General features: G+C 48.4%; 2 protein-coding genes across 4 annotated transcripts in view; both read right to left on the bottom strand.

The window, feature by feature from the left end:
- Positions 1 to 11,995, bottom strand: part of NIPSNAP2 (nipsnap homolog 2) — a 38,148-nt gene extending 26,153 nt beyond the window's left edge. The window contains exon 1 of one of the 2 annotated variants that reach the window (XM_060173142.1): positions 11,821 to 11,995. In XM_060173142.1, the coding sequence (XP_060029125.1) occupies positions 11,821 to 11,912 (92 nt within the window). In that variant the 5' untranslated portion in view covers positions 11,913 to 11,995. The remainder of the gene's footprint in view (positions 1 to 11,820) is intronic. The other variant, XM_060173141.1, reaches the window with a different exon arrangement.
- A 1,770-nt stretch (positions 11,996 to 13,765) lies between these two features.
- On the bottom strand, positions 13,766 to 16,940 carry MRPS17 (mitochondrial ribosomal protein S17). Of its 2 annotated transcripts, none has more exons than XM_007530047.3 (3): positions 16,854 to 16,940; positions 15,759 to 15,898; positions 13,766 to 14,179 (listed from the first exon to the last, which is right to left on the bottom strand). In XM_007530047.3, the coding sequence occupies exons 2-3, from the start codon at positions 15,879 to 15,881 to the stop codon at positions 13,910 to 13,912; spliced, it is 393 nt and encodes a 130-aa protein (XP_007530109.1). In that variant the 5' UTR covers positions 15,882 to 15,898; positions 16,854 to 16,940; the 3' UTR covers positions 13,766 to 13,909. The 2 variants fall into 2 exon arrangements, with proteins under 2 accessions (XP_007530109.1, XP_060029111.1); XM_060173128.1 differs by lacking the exon at positions 16,854 to 16,940 and adding an exon at positions 16,778 to 16,800.
- Between the last annotated feature and the right edge of the window lie 156 nt (positions 16,941 to 17,096).

Genomic DNA, 17,096 nt, shown 5'->3' with positions numbered 1-17,096 from the left:
CAGGTGGGAAGCCGGGGGCTCGAACCGGGATCCTTGGTGCTTCACACTATATTTGCTACTGCCTGGCCCCCAATAAACGCTCCTTTAACCTTAAGCTTTGAGCGCACAGTTAACTGCCACCTGCTTGGAATTACTAATTGGTGCAACCTCCCCAGAGGGCAGCCTGCCATAATTAAATCAAAATTAAAACTGCACAGGCCTCGCTGGCCCAATAATTACACCAGCAGTCAGGCCCCCAGGCAGTTATATTTAGATAAGCCCACGAGAACATTTATTACTATCTTGTTTTCACTTCTTCCGCCGGAAGGAGCAATTTGGGTATTTTTTATAGACATAGGGACCAGGTAAACAAATTAAGGACTACTCAGAATCATTATGCAACCAGTATGGCTGAAAGACAGCTTCCCCGGTACCAGTGCCTGTTATGCACTGGACACGCCGTGCCGGACAACTGTGGTTTTGGAGCCTCTGGAAATCAGTCACTGCTGTGACTGGGCTCTCAGGCACCTGGGGAACTTCCGCGGCTGAGACGGCGGAGGGGCTGGCGGCTGTTCTCAGCCCGCCCATAAGCACAGGCAGCAACACTCATTCGCTTCTCCTTTGGTCTCAAAGTTGGCTCCTGGTAGTGAAATCCCAGTGGTGACAACACAACAAACGAGAGTAACAGGTGATCGTTAATAAAGAAGGGCAGCACTGATATATTATTAATAAATAAATAAATAAAATCTTTAAAAATAATTCCTCTATACATGTTACTTGAACACTGAAGAGCTGACAAAAATGTCTGAAAGCGCATGTTCAGAAAGCATATAAAGCGGCCTGGGAGGTGGTGGGGTGGGGGGTTCTGGGCGTGAAGAAGACATGTGGCTGGGCCGGGAGGATGTTCCTGGGTGACGCTCTGCTTCTCTCTCTTTCATAGGTTAAATTCGTAAATCTTAAAAATAAGAAAACATGGGGGTCGGGTGGTAGCGCAGCGGGTTAGGCCCTTGGCTCCCCACCTGCAGGGGGGTGGCTTCACAAGTGGCGAAGCAGGTCTGCAGATGTCTATCTTTCTCTTCCCCTCTTCATTTCTCTCTGTCCTATCCAACAATGACAACATCAATGGTAACAATAACAATACAACAAGGGTAACAAGGGCAACAAAATGGGAAAAAATAATAAAACATTTTTAAAGTAAGGTATATACTGCAACAAGGCTACAACAACAAGGGCAACAAAAGGGAGAAAAATGGCTTCTAGGAGCAGTGGATTTATGGTGCAGGCACTGAGCCCAGCAATAACCCTGGAGGCAAAAAAAAAGTAAGGTATATGTACACAGGACTTTAAATTTTAGAATCTGGCTAAAACTCATCCTTTTCCAAATCTCCTATGACTGATGAAAAGACAATCGGTGTCCCCATATCTTTTATTAAAAAAAAAAAAGATGTATTGAGGGGGCCAGGTGGTGGTCGACTTGGTTAAGCGAACACATTATCATGCACAAGGATTTGGGTTTGAGCCCCTGCCCCCACCTGCAGGGGGGAGTCGCTTCACAAGCAGTGAAACAAGTCTGCAGGTGTCTCTCTTTCTGTCTCCCTCCCCCTCTCAATTTATTTTTAAATATTCATGTATTTATTTATTATTGGATAGAGACAGAGAGAAATTGTAATGGGAGGGGACAGAGAGAGATACCTGCCACCCTGATTCATCACTTGTGAAGCTTTCCCTCTGCAGGTGGGGACCAGGGGCTTGAACCTGCATCCTTATGCACTGTAATGTGTGTGCTTAACCAGGTGTGCCCCCACCTGGCCCTCCCTTCTCAATTTCTATCTGTCCTATCAAATTGAAGAAAACAGTGAGAGAGATAGGGAGAGAGAGGAAGAACGATGGCGATTAGGAACAGTGGGTCTGTTGTGCAGGCACCGGGCCCCAGAGACTGCCTTGGTGGCAATTACAAAAAAAAAGTCCTGGGAGTCGGGCGGTAGCGCAGCGGGCTAAGCGCAGGTGGCGCAAAGCCCAAGGACCGGCATGAGGATCCCGGTTCGAACCCCGGCTCCCCACCTGCAGGGGAGTCCCCTCACAGGCGGTGAAGCAGGTCTGCAGGTGTCTGTCTTTCTCTCCCCCTCTCTGTCTTCCCCTCCTCTCTCCATTTCTCTCTGTCCTATCCAACAACAACAACAACAATAATAACTACAACAATAAAACAAGAAGGGCAACAAAAGGGAATAAATAAATAAAAAAAATTAAAAAAAAAAGTACTGATGGGGGTCGGATGGTAGTGCAGCGGGTTAAGTGTGTGTGGCGCTAAGCGCAAGGACCGGCGTAAGGATCGAGCCCCCGGCTCCCCACCTGCAGGGGAGTCGCTTTACAGGCGGTGAAGCAGGTCTGCAGGTGTCTATCTTTCTCTCCTCCTCTCTGTCTTCCCCTCCTCTCTCCATTTCTCTCTGTCCTATCCAACACAACGACATCAATAACAACAATAATAATCACAATGATAAAACAAGGGGAATAAAAGGGGGGGGGAAGCCTCCAGGAGCAGTGGATTCATGGTGCAGGCATCAAGTCCCAGCAATAACACTGGAGGCAAAAAAGAAAAAAAAAAGTATTGATATTAATCAGTCTCCAACATCATAATATTCAGTGTAACTTCCTACCATGATAACACCTCCCTCCCCTTCTGATAATCACATTTTTTGGTCAGAGTCAAAAAATTGGTTCTTGTTTCATCTTTTTTAAATTCAAATTTACATATAGTAAAACTTCCTTTCTATAAGTTTGACAAGGGCGTAAAGCCATATAGCCGTTTTAATAATAACACTGGAATAGTTCCTTTACTCTCTAAAATTCCTCTTTGTATAATTAACCCTTTCCACCATTCCAGTGGCTCGCAGTCATTAGTCTGTTCTCTCTCTCTTTTTTAAAAAAATATTTATTTATTCCTTTTTGTTGCACTTGTTGTTTCATTGTAGTCATTATTGTTGTTGTCATTGTTGGATAGCAAAGAGAGAAATGGAGAGAGGAGAGGAAGACAGAGAGGGGGAGAGAAAGACAGACACCTGCAGACCTGCTTCACCGCCTGTGAAGCGACTCCCCTGGAGGTGGGGAGCTGGGGCCTCGAACTGGGATCCTTACCAGACCTTGTGCTTTACCTGCTGCGCTATCACCCGACTCCCTAGTCTGTTCTCTTTACGTTCTAGATCTATAGTGTTGTTTTCCCCAGAAAATGTCTTTTTTTTTTTTTTGGTCTTCATTTCACTTTCTCCCACACCCACCAGTCAGGCTACAGCTGCCTGCTCAACTGGAAGGCCAGCCCCACCTTATTACAGCTTTGTGTCCACAACTTTGCATCAACAGGAAAAGGGAAGCAAAAGCTAGAAACCATGATGGGTACAATTGCAGGCAGCCTGACAGCAACAATTCTGGAATTCAGTTTCCATAGCAACAGGGTCCCAGGGGTGGATCCATGGAGAAGTCCCATTTACCATTCATAACCTGGCAGAGTCTGTTCTCCCGCCAGTTCTGCAAGACACCTGCATCCTCAAACTTCTGGTCTGGAAGAACCTTGCTGCTACAGCTTCAGTCATGCAGCAGCAAGGTTCTTCCAGACCAGAAGTTCCAGCCCCTGGCTCTATCTTTCTCTCCCCCTCTCTGTCTTCCCCTCCTCTCTCCATTTCTCTCTTTCCTATCCAACAACGATGACATCAATAACTATAACAATAAAACAACAAGGACAACAAAAGGGAATAAATAAATAAATATTTTAAAAAAAGAAACAAGGTGGGAGTATGGACTGACCTGCCAACACCTATGTTCAGCGGAGAAGCAATTACAGAAGCCAGACCTTCCACTTTCTGCAAATGCAAAGCGCAAGGCCTGGACCAAGGATCCCAGTTTGAGCTTCCCATCTGTAGGTGGACTGCTTCACAAATCGAGTCTGCAGGTGTCTGTCTTTCTCTCCCCGTCTCTGTCTTCCCCATCTCTCTCCATTTCTCTCTGTCCTATTCCACAGCAATAACAGCAACAACAATAATGGCAACAAAAACAACAGTGAGAAAAAAAAAAGGGCTCCAGGAGCAGTGGATTCGTAAAGGTACTGAGCCCCAGTGATAACCCTGGGGGCAAAAAAAAAAGTGATGAGGGAGTCGGGCTGTAGCGCAGCGGGTTAAGCTACAGCGGGTTAAGCGTAGGTGGCGCAAAGCACAAGGACCGGCATAAGGATCCCGGTTCGAACCCCTGCTCCCCACCTGCAGGGGAGTCGCTTCACAGGTGGTGAAGCAGGTCTGCAGGTGTCTATCTTTCTCTCCCCCTCTCTGTCTTCCCCTCCTCTCTCCATTTCTCTCTGTCCTATCCAACAACGACTACAACAATAAAAACAACAAGGGCAACAAAAGGGAATAAATAAATAAAATAAATATTAAAAAAAGTGATGAATCAAATATTTTCCTAGTAAGGGAGATGCCTCCCGAGTATAAATCTCCCCCACTGAGCATTCACAGAGATCTTAGTAACACCGAAGGAAGAGATAGAGACACGCTTTCTAAGTTAAAGACCAGAGGTTGAAATAGTCAGTGTGAGAGACAGAAAAGAACCTGAATGGGGAGTTGGGCGGTAGTGCCGTGGGTTAAGCGCACGTGGCACAAAGCACAAGGACCAGTGTAAGGATCCCAGTGAAGCAGGTCTGCAGGTGTCTTATCTTTCCCCCTCTCTCGATTTCTCTCTGTCCTATCCAACAACAATGACATCAATAACAACAATAACTACAACAATGATAAAACAGCCAGGGCAACAAAAGGGGAAAAAATGGCCTCCAGGAGCAGTGGATTCATGGTGCAGGCACCGAGTCCCAGCAATAACCCTGGAAGGGAAAAAAAAAAAAAAAAAAAGAACCTGAGTGGTGCTGTGTTTGCATCTGCACTTGGGCAGTGACTGTGCTGGCAAATGTCCAAGTCTGGCCTGAGTAGCAAGTGACCAGAGCTGCCCACTGAGCCAGATCCATTTAGCTGTTCAAGCTGCGTCCTGGAAGTGGGCAGAAGCCGCTGTGCCAACTGCTGGTCGGGTGATAAGATCAATGTCATGGTTCTTCACCTACAGCACTGCACACCCTGACTGGTCAGCTTTATAACCTGGTACGTGGTGTGACACTTTACAAAGTGGGGAGATGTTAAACTGAATAAGCACTGTTTGCCAGCTGCTGTAAGTCAAGGGGCCGGTGGTGGCGCACCTGGTTGAATGCAGGCTTCACAAGAGGTGAAGCAGGGCTGTAGGTGTCTCTCTCTCTCTCTCCCTACCCTCTCAATTTTTTCTCTTCCTGTATCCAAAATAAATGAATAAGACAAATCACATTAAAAATCTATCAATGCAGGGTGGAGGTAGATAGCATAATGGTTATGCAAAGAGACTCTCATGCCCAAGGCTCCAAAGTCTCGGATACCCCCACTCCCAACTACCATAAGCAAGAGCTAAGCAGTGCTGATAAAAAATAATATATATAGGGGGTCGGGCGGCAGCGCAGTGGGCTAAGCGCACCTGGAGCAAAGCACAAGGACTGGCGGAAGGATCCCGGTTCGAGCCCCCGGCTCCCCACCTGCAGGGGAGTCACTTCACAGGTGGTGAAGCAGGTCTGCAGGTGTCTATCTTTCTTTCCCCTTCTGTCTTCCCCTCCTCTCTCCATTTCTCTCTGTCCTAATAACGATGACATCAATAACAATGATAATAATAACCACAACAATGGTAAAATAACCACGGTAACAAAAGGGAAAAAATGGCCTCCAGGAGCAGTGGATTTGTGGTGTAGGCACCGAGCCCCAGCAATAACCCTGGAGGAAAAAAAAAATATATATATATATATATAATCTCAATGCATTAACAGTCAGATACTGTAGATTTATTTATACAAACAGAATGGCTCGATGGCTTGGAAGGAGCGAGAGGGATTCCAGCGGACACATTCCGACACTGGCTTGAAGACAAGCGAAACAGGTGGGCGAGGCAGCCGCTAATTCCAGCCACAGGGAACAACATGTCCAGGGGATAGAGTCCTTAAGCTATACGGTGTCTTTATGGAACAGAAAAGAGCTCACGCTGAGGCAGGAAAACGGGGTGTGGGAGGAGGGAGAGATGCTTATGAGAGAGCCAGGTGGGGCACTGGTTCTACTTAGCTGGGTTCATTCTGTACACAGTGAAATGCTAGCAAGGTTTCCAAAAAGATCAAGGTGTGAAAAAAAAAAAAGCTTTCTGGGAGTGAAGCAGTGGATCCAACTGAAGTGATAAACACAGGGTGTGTATGAGGTTCTTGGACTCCCTGTCCAGCAGGTGTGCAGTAACACACACTGAGAGGGCTGATGGCCAGCTCTGGGCTAAGATGGTGGCAGTAAGGGCAAGAGGGAGGGGGCGTTGGAAAGATACTCCCGCAAGGAGGAGGAGAAGACTTAAGTCCAGTCTAGGTGTGAAAGAGCCTTGCGGTTTAGTCAGAGCAAATTACAGAACAGAAATACATCTGACATCAGAAGGGTGAGTATGGGATGATCTCACTCTCAGGCAGAAGTTGAAAAACAAGATCAGAAGAGAAAACACAAGTAGGACCTGAACTAGAATTGGCGTATTGCTCCAAAGTAAAAGACTCTGGGATGGATGTGTGTGTGTGTGTGTGTGTGTGTGTGTGTGTGTGTGTGTGTGTGTGTGTGTGTGTGTGAATACACGTCCAAGAAGGATGACAGAGGACCTAGTGGGGGTTGTATTGTTATATGGAAAACTGGGAAATGTTATGTATGTACAAACTATTATATTTATTGTCGAATGTAAAACATTAATTTCCCAGTAAAGAAATTTAAAAAAATAAAAAAAAATACATCTGACAATGAGATCACTAGTAGTCTAACGGTCTTTATTCATCTGTCAGGGAAAGATCTATCAATTGTGCAATGCCTGACCTTTATCTATCTGTCCCCCATACAGTAGTTAAGCTGCTCCCCAATTTTTCTTTCTCTCCTTCTCTCTCTCTTTTTTTTAAAAAATATTTATTTACTCCCTTTTTGTTGCCCTTGTTTTATTGTTGTAGTTATTATTGCTGTTATTGATGTTGTCGTTGTTGGATAGGACAGAAAGAAATGGAGAGAGGAGGGGAAGACAGAGAGGGAGAGAGAAAGATAAGTCACTTGCAGACCTGCTTCACTGCTTGTGAAGCAACTCCCCTGCAGGTGGGGGAGCCGGGGGCTTGAACCGGGATCCTCACGCCGGTCCTTGTGCTTTACGCCATGTGCGCTTAACCCGCTGCGCTACCACCCGACTCCCAAGAATTTTCTTTTTTAATGTATACGTGTCACATCGAAAAAGTACAAGAAAGTTTTACTTGTCAGATTAGACAAACTTTCTGATTTTTCTTTTTGTGTTAAAGCTAGATTTATGAGAGAGAGAGAGAGAGAGAGAGAGAGAGGGAGGGAGGGGGAGGGGGAATAAAACACAGAAGTCCTATGGGAAGACCTTCAACTTCCTCTCTGAAACAGTTCTTGTAAGGTCACTGAAACTGCTCTAGGCAAATCCAGATTCTTCCTGTCATGGTATTTAACCTTTTAGTAGCATCAGGCACAACTGCCCGATGACCAGGGGCCGGGCAGTGGCACACCTGGAGAGCACACGTGCCACCATGTTCAAGGACAAGGGTTCAAGTCCCTGGTCCCCACCTGTTGGGGAGGCAAGGGGGTGGGAAGGTTTCATAAGCAGTGGAGTAGGTAACTCTCTTTTCCTCTCCCTCTCTTCTTTTGGTCTCTGTGACTATAAGAAGAAAAAAAAAAAAAGCCACTGGGCACAGTGGAGTGCAGGAGCTGAGTCCCAGAGAGCAGCCTGGTGGAAAAAAAAAGAAAAAAGAAAGAAAGAAATGAATAAAAATAAACCAATGACCTGACTGGCTGCCCTTTCCCACTGCCTTTGCCACTCAGGTCACAATTCATCCATGGCCCCTGGGGGCCACTTCCCAGGGTCTTTTTGACCAATATTTTATTAATAAGAAATCTTCAACATTCCTATGGTCTATAATCCCTATGGTTTATGAAAGCTTAATTATGAAAAATCTTAAATGTGAAAGAGCATAATAAAACCCAGGAATCTAGGGCCAGCAAAATAGCTCACTTGGCTAGTGTGCTGCTCTGCTGGTTCGAGCCCAGTGTTCACCGCATTGAAGAGAGCTGGGGTGCTGTGGTCTCTCTCACTCTCTCCCTACCTGTCTGTCTGAAAAACAAATCAACTAAGAAACAAACCCATAAATCTGTCAACAGTCATCAACATTCTACGGTCCTGTATGCTAAATCCCAAATGTTAGATGTAGCTGAACAGTTCCTTTGACTTTTGTTCTTGTTAAAAGGATTTTTCCTTTTTCAAAATTTATTTTATTTTTTAAAGTATATTTTTAATATTTATTTATTGAATTATTTATTCCCTTTTGTTGCCCTTGTTATTTTTTATTATTGTAGTTATTATTGTCGTCGTTGTTGGATAGGACAGAGAGAAATGGAGAGAGCAGGGGAAGACAGAGAGGGGGAGAGAAAGACAGACACCTGAAGACCTGCTTCACCGCCTGTGAAGCGACTCCCCTGCAGGTGGGGAGCTGGGGATCCTTATGCTGGCCCTGGCGCTTTGCGTCCCGTGCGCTCACCCAACTCCCTTTAAATTTATTTTAAAGAGAAAAGAGAGAAAGGCTAGGATCCTGCTCAGCTCTGGGAGCTCAGGCATGCAAGTCTATTGCAGAACCATTCTGCTTCTCCCCAGCCCCCTGAGGAGGACTTTGAGGCCACGCCATAGTCAACAGCTCTGGGACCTTGCCGCTGAACTGCTTCACTGGACTCTGAAACCGCACCAGTTCAACTCTGCTCTGGATTCCCACTGCCACACCCCACACCTGTTGCCACTTTTAAACATTACTAGCCAACTCCTAGGTGACAAGAATATTACTCACTGAAGTCCCCAACAGAGCCTGGCACAGGGGTGGACACTCACCTTCCTCTGGACCACATGACTCAGTAAAGGTCACTATCCTCAACCTTGCTCCCTTTCCAATAATCAGACTGATTTAAAGCAAATGTGGGGGGCTGGGCGTTTGCACACTGGGTTAAGGACATGTGGCGTGAAGTGCAAGGATCCCAGTTCCAGCCCCCAGCTCCCCACCTGCAGGGGGGGGGGTCGCTTCACGGGCGGCGAAGCAGGTCTGCAGGTGTCCCTATCTTTCTCTCCCCCTCTCGATTTCTCTCCTACAACAATAACAATAACAAAATGGGGAAAAAGATGGCTGCCAGGAGCAGTGGATTTGTAGTACAGGCACCAAGCCCCAGCGACAACCCTGGAAGCAAGAAAAAAAAAAAAGTGGATGAGGGTAGGGGCAGCAAGACAGCTCATCGGTGGGGCACCTGCCTCACCATGCTCACTCAGGCCCAGGTTTGAGCCCTGGGCACACCACATGGGAAAACTGTGGCAGTGAGGAAACTTGAGTGCTGTGGCATCTGCCCCCATCTGTTTCTATCTGCAAATGACAGGCTGGAGTGGTGATGATCATGATGCATCAGTTTTCAGCACACCAACAAAGAAAAAAAAATAGTAACTCAAGCTTTCCCCTTGCAGTTAGGGACTGGGGGGCTTGAACCTGGATCCTTGTGCATGACAGCATGAGCGCTCAACTGGGTGTGCTACCATGGAGCCCCAATCACATGCAAGTTTATAATTTTACTTCAAGAGAGAGACCAGGACACTGCTCAATAATAGAGGCACTGAGGACTCAAGCATGCAAACCACACACTGAGTCACCTTCCAGGCCAGGAGTTCAGATTGGACAGGTAGGTCTTCCACGGTTCTCAGAATAACATCCCAGCTTCCTAAGCTGGCTGGCCCCTGCTCCTTGCCACCTCTCCTCCAGCCAGGTTTCCTTTCACTAGGTGCCAGCCTCTCAGACTCTTCTGTGAATTACTGATGATCTCTGACCCCTTCTCTCAGACCTTTCATACACCCTAAACCCTTCAAGTCTCAGCTTTAATTCACCTGCTTAGAGAAGTTGCCATAATTCCTCACTGAGAGGTAACCAGACTTTCTCTCAGAGCAACCAAATTCTCCATCTCAATCTCTGAGGCCATGGCTACTATGCTCAGTTCCACTTCATACATTCAATATTTGATCTAGTCAGTGGATTCAACAGGTCTAGACTCAGTCCCACAGAGCACCTATGGTTTAAGCAGACTCTTGCCCAGGAAGGAGTAGCCACAAAGTACAGGAGAGCTGAGAGTAAACAAAGAATGCAGTCTGGCCAGAGATAAGGACTTCAGTGTCAACGTGCATTTGGGTCCAAAAGGAAGTGGGAAGAAGGCAGTTCTGGGTGCAAACCCCCAACAGACTAGGTGAGGTGTTGATGAGTGAAGACTTTCAGTTTCAGCTGTTTTTTTTTTTTTTTACCAGAGCATTGCTCAGCTCTGGTTTATGGCGGTATGTAGGATTGAACCTGGGACTTGAGAGCCTCAGGCACGAAAGTCTCTTTGCATAACCATTATGCTATACCCCCACCCTCAGCTGTCTTTTTTTTTTTTTAAGTAACTGTAAGAGTTTCATGGGCTAGGGCCAGGCAGTAGCATACCCAGTAGAGAGCACATGTAACTGTGCACAAGGACCTGGGTTCAAGCACAACTTCCTCTCCCATGCAGGGGGGCAGTAGAACAGCACGGCAGGCGTCTCTCCTACTTCCCTCTCCCCTCTCAATCTCTCTCTGTCCTGTCAAATAAAAGTAAAAAATGTCATGGGCCTGTATCACCTCTGTGAAAATAATAAGACACGGCAAGTACTCATAATAATAATAATAGTAAAAAAAAAAAAAGGAAGCTGATCTGTTCATGACTTGGGACACACAATTTAGAAAGAGAAATTGAGCATCAGCCCTAGGAAGGTGGCTGTGGGCATGAAGCCTTCAAACTTGGTTACAAAAGATTTTCTCAGCTCGGTGTCTTTTGCCTTCTTTGAGGTTCCAGTTCATCTTCAAGACAGCGATTCTACAGGGGTAAATGAAAATAAACCGTATCACATAATGCCCCCACGTCCACTGTAAGAATTTAACGAAGAGGTAGTCCCATGGCGTGTTCATGTTTAAGTGCCAACAGACTTTTCTAGAGGTTAATTAAAAACAGATCAACATGGGCAAAGGGGTAGCTAGCATAATGGTTATGTAGAGACTCCTGCCTGAGGCTCCTGCTTCAATCCCCTGCACCACCATAAGCCAGAAAGCTGGTAAGTGCTTTGGCTTAAAAAAAAAAAGAATTAAAAACAAATCGATAGGCATGTAACATTGAAATGACTGTGTGTGTGTGTGGGGGGCAGGCGAAGAAACATTCCTACGAGTTTAAATTAAATGAGATTTGGCTTCCACAAGTGGAAAAGGAGACTTTTCCATGGGTGGTTCAGAGACGGAATCGGAAAAGCCAACATCGAATCTAAAGCGCTTAGAAAAAGGGGAAAAGGCCAACCGCGAAGCCCACTGGCGCCGACAACTCCCGAGCACTGTCCTGTCGGTGCACCAGCGACTGTCCGGCGCCGCTGCTGCGCCCCGGGCTCCCCTCGGCCGCCTCGGGCGGGGCCCCGCCGGCCACCCCGGGCGCCGCAGGGCAGAGCGGCCCCGGCTCCGGGCTCCGGGTTCCGGGCTCCGCGCAGCGGCCGTGGCCTCGCGCCCCCGCTGACCTTGAGGCGCCTCGACCCGCCGGCGCTCCGGCCCGCAGGGCCCCGCGGCCGCTCCAGGGCGGAGACCCGCGCCGGCCCCTGTGCCCTCCGCCCCGCGGCGGCCCCTCCCCGGCTGCTCCCGGAAAGGGCGGCGCTGCTGCTCACCGGAGCCCGGGCAGGAGGCTACAGGGGGCGGCCTGCTGCAGGAGGCCGCCGGCCGAGGCCGCTCCGCAGACGCGCAGCACTCGCGCCGCCATCTTGCTCCGGCGCCTCCGCTCCCACCGCCCGGGCGCCGCCGCTGACGCCGCCGCGACCCCTCCCCCGGCCGGGCCGCACCGCAGGGCTGGGGCGGGGCGGGGCCGCAGACACTGCAGCGCGGGGCGCGGCCGCCAGGGGGCGCCGGGCGTGGGGCGGTGGCGGCCGACCGACCGCCGGGCTGGACCCGAGCCGAGCTAGTGCGGGGGCAGAGCCGGGAGGGGCGGCTACTGGAACACTTTTCGTTATTTAATCTCGTTTCATTTGATTTAAGAGACAGAGACCACAGCTGCCAATGAAGCGGGGGCCGGACTCGAACCTGGGACACCTACATGACAAAGCAGTGCATTATCCAAGTGAACTGTTTTCCCCAACGCTCGAACATGTCCTGAATTTTGTCACACACACACTCACACACACACTCACACACACTCACACACACACACACACTCACTCACACACACACTCACACACACACACACACACACTCACACACACACACACATACTCACAAACACACTCACACACACACACTCTCACACACACACACTCACACACACACTCACACACACACACACACACACACACACATACACACACACACACCAGAGCAGCTCTCTTGTCTCTTGTAGCTGGGACGCCAGGGATGGAATTTGAGATCTCATTCTTCAAAGTCCAAGGCTCTAGCCACCGCTTATATTTATTTAAAAATTATTATTATAACCTTTATTGCATAGACAGAAGTCAAAAGGGAAGGGGAAGATAGAGACAGACACCTACAGCCCTGCCTCACCACTCGCAAAGCTTTCCCTCTGCAGGTGGGGACCGGGGGCTCAAACCCGAGTCCTTGCACATTGTAACATGTGCGCTCAACCAGGTGTCCCACAACCCGGCCCCCTAAATTTATTTTTGAGATGGGAGCACTGCTCTGCCATAAAGCATGAGGGACCCACCCCCTGGACAACCTCAATCATGCTCTGCGCTCCATCCACCTGGCCACCTCCCCAGCACTCGCTACCATTTTACCTATTTCCAGAGCACTGCTCAGTTTTGGCTTATGGAGGATTGAATTTGGGACCTGAGAGCCTCAGGCAGGAGGCATCTTTCCCCTTCCCAGCTCAAAATTCACTAGTAGTCTTGGGGCTTTTCATTTAATTACTAGTGGGTGCTAGCAGGGGCCCTGCCCTCAAGCCATCCCAATCTAACCGTGGGAGGTGGGAGTAGGGCGGAGAATGACTGGACCAACTGTGGCAGGTGTGGAAACGGAGAGGTTCACCAGTGCTGAGGGAACACGCGAGTGGAAGATAAACCCGACAGCTCCAGTCCCAAGGGGAGAGGAATTGTTCAGAGGAAGAAGGGAGAGTCTGTCATGGAGGAACAGTTTAAGGGCAGGGTCAGGATTGTACTGCACAGGGCAGGTGTATGAATCACAAATGTAACCACAAAAATTGCGACCGGGGCCAAATAGCTCCATAGTGAGTGTGTTGCTTCGTCAAGAGACAGGTTTAAGCTGCCCCTCACTGTACTGAAGGAAGCTTTGATGCTTTCCCTCTCCTCTCTCTTTCTAGAGAAAAACATCCAAACTGGTTGCAAGCCAGGAGGTGGTACAGTGGATAAAGGAAGAGAATCAAAACGTGGGGTCCCGAGTTGAGTCTCCAGTACTGCATGTGCCAGTGATGTGATTTACATACACCATGTGGACACGTGAGATCATACCCCTGAAATCTTCTAAGTTTGTAAAACACTGTTACAGCACTAATTTTCTTTTTTTTTTAAAAAAAGCAGATTTCTAGACATTCCGTGTAACAGGAAGGTATGTTTACTGAAAGGAAATGTGGAGCAGCAGACCACAAGCTTTTAAGAAAAATTCTAACAGGCACTTTATTTATTTGCTTTTAGCTACTTCGTAAATACTGGGAGAAAAACTTAACAGCTACTGAATGAAACTTAGAAACATGTCTTTTCCTATAAAGCAAATGGCTCCTTAAGAGAGTCCTCTTTACTGTGTTGCCGAGATATTGAGTTCTTCCAGGCTTTTGCTGAGGTGGCTTGTTTCCGAGCTGACAGGATCCTCCAGGTAACTAGTGCCCGCACAGGGCTTGCCTGTCACTGGGTCGATGACTTTTCCGACTTTGAAAATGATCTCAGCCAGTTCATGCTTCACGTGCTTTGTGCGCGGGACGGGTAAAGCTTTGAGGAGCACAATATCTCCCACGGTGCACTGCTGGAGCGCGTCATGCGCAAAGTAGGTCTTCCGCTTGTTGAAGTACTGTTAGGAGAAGCAAGCGGAATGGTTTTCATCCATGACCTGGCACTGTGGTACAGGACAAGGGAAACAACAATGTGCAGAAAAGCAGCCAGGGCGTGAGGAGAGAGAGTATCTTTTAAGGACATAAAATGCCCAGAGCCTTCCCATAGAAAACTGAGCTGCAGGAGTCGGGGGGTAGCGCAGCAGGTTAAGCGCACATGGCACAAATTGCAAGCATCCGGGTTGGAGCCCCGGCTCCCCACCTGCAGGGGAGTCACTTCACAAGCAGTGAAGCAGGTCTGCAGGTGTCTTTCTCTCCCTCTCTGTCTTCCCCTCCTCTCTCCATTTCTCTCTGTCCTATCCAATAACAATGGCCATCAATAATAATAATTACAACGATAAAACAACAAGGGCAACAAAAAGGGCGTAAATATTAAAAAAAAAAAAAAAAAAGAAAGAAAACCGAGCTGTGGGAGTTGGGGGTTAGCGCAGCGGGTGAAGCGCAGGTGGTGCAAAGCGTGAGGACCAGCGGAAGGATCCTGGTTCGAACCCCAGCTCCCCACCTGCAAGGGAGTCACTTCACAGGTGGTGAAGCAGGTCTGCAGGTGTCTATCTTTCTCTCCTCCTCTGTCTTCCCTTCCTCTCTCCATTTCTCTCTGTCCTACCTAACAACGACAACATCAATAACAACAATAATAATTACAACAACAAAGGCAACAAAAGGGAAAATAAATAAATATAAAAAATTTTTTAAAAAAGCGGTGGTCTAAGGATGAAGCCTTAGACTCTCAAGAATAAAGGCCCGTGGTACGGGAGGTGGCGCAGTGGATAAGGCGCTTGACTCTCAAGTGTGAGGTCCTGGTTGAGTTCAAGCCCTCGCAGCAATGTACCAGAGTGATATTTGGTTCTTTCACTCTCTCCTTCTTTCTCATCAATAAATAAATAAAAATCTTAAAAAAAAAAAAAAAAGAATAAAGTTCGATCTCCAGCAGCACATGTACAAGAGTGATGTCTGGTTCTTTCTCTCTTTTCTTTTCTCTTTCTCATTAATAAATACAATTAAAAAAAAAGTTTGGGGATGTGTTTAGGCATACACTCACACAATTTTTAAAAATGTATTTTTAATGAGACAGACACAGACAGAGACACGGAGAAAGAAAGACTAGAGCCCTGGCTTACGGTGGTTGGTGCTGGGGACTGAACCTGGAACCTCAGGCATCAAAGCCTTTTGCAGAACAGTTGTTATTTCCCCAGCCCAGTTTTGACTTTATTTATTTATTTTTTAAAAAGGGGGTGGGGAGTTGGGTGGTAGCGCAGCGGGTTAAGCGCAGGTGGCGCAAAGTGCAAGGACCGGCATAAGGATCCCGGTTCAAGCCCCCGGCTCCCCACCTGCAGGGGAGTCGCTTCACAGGCGGTGAAGCAGGTCTGCAGGTGTCTGTCTTTCTCTCCCCCTCTCTGTCTTCCCCGCCTCTCTCCATTTCTCTCTGTCCTATCTAACAACAACGACATCAACAACAACAATAATAACTACAACAATAAAACAAGGGCAACAAAAAGGAATAAATAAAAAAAAAAAGGGTGGTGGTGGACTGATTCTCACCTTTAACAAATAGCGATCTAGAACAAGCCTGGTCACTCTAACTTTAGCAGTTTTCTGCATTGCTGTCCCGATCACCTTCCCTACAATCCATTTGGCATGGACGGATGAACGTGCTAGTGACATTCTGTAGCTCTGGTCACCTGAAACAAACAAACAAACACTTTCAGGTTTAATATTTTGGTAGCAACAGCTCATCAAATGTATTGTCACTAATGATGGCCCACTTACAGAAACAGCTTTTACTGTCTTCTGGCAATTTTGATATGCGCACGCACATGGTTCACTTTAGCTACCCAACTTTCATCTTTACTCTTACTGAGTTCAGTCTCCAGCAGTGCAAGTTCCCGAGTTTGGCTCTGGACTCTCTCTGCCACTGATGAATCAGTGAATCTTTTTTTTAAAAAAATTATTTATTCCCTTTCATTGCCCTTGTTGTTTTATTGTTGTAGTTATTATTGTTGTTGTTATTGATGTCATCGTTGTTGGATAGGACAGAAAGAAATGGAGAGAGGAGGGGAAGACAGAGAGGGGGGAGAGAAAGACAGACACCTGCAGACCTGCTTCACTGCCCGTGAAGCGACCCCTCTGCAGGCGGGGAGCCGGGGGCTCGAACCGGGGGCTCGAACCGGGATCCTACGCTACCGCCCGTCCCTCTTGCTCTCTCTCTTTTAGTAAAAAACCAAATTCACCCATCAACAACATTTACAGGATATTTCGTTTAACAACGGCAAAATATTCTTCCCCGGTGCGCCTGTATTTCTTGGTGGGCTAGTCACCCACACCGACCACTCCTGAGCGAGTAAAGGACACGCCGGCACATTCACCAGCACAGGCCGCGCAGCGCGCTCGCAGAGGACACCGGCGCGGCGTCTCCCGGCCTCACTCCCCGCGCCCGGCCCCGCACGCCGCCTCTCCCGCAGCCCGGCCCCGCGTCCCCTGCGGCCTTCAAGGTCAGGAGATGCTGAACAGGCCCCGCCCCCCGGGGGATCTTCTCTCCCCGGAACCCCGACCCGCCTCACCTCCCCAGGCCTCGCCCAGCTGCTCCTCAGCCTCCAGCCCCGAGCCCCGCAGCCACCGACTGCGACTGGCACTAACCCGGCCACTTTCCTCCACCGCGCCGCCAGCTCAGAGTCGACCTGGGCGCAATGACGTCAAGACGCACGTCCCGCCCCGCCCCTCTCATTGGCCGCGGGTCCCTGGGCACTGCGGGGGCTAAAGGCAAGAAGGCCACGCCCACCCTCCTTAAAAGGAGCCGCGACTCTTTTTTCCCCCTAGGCCATCGGACACCTCCTCCTTCCTTTTTCCATTCCATTCGGTTTGCTGTTGAGTCGTTTCAAA

The sequence above is a fragment of the Erinaceus europaeus genome, chromosome 15 (genome assembly GCF_950295315.1).
Source record: "Erinaceus europaeus chromosome 15, mEriEur2.1, whole genome shotgun sequence".
Classification (NCBI taxonomy): Eukaryota; Metazoa; Chordata; class Mammalia; order Eulipotyphla; family Erinaceidae; genus Erinaceus; species Erinaceus europaeus.
This window is presented reverse-complemented; position numbering and strand designations above follow the sequence as displayed.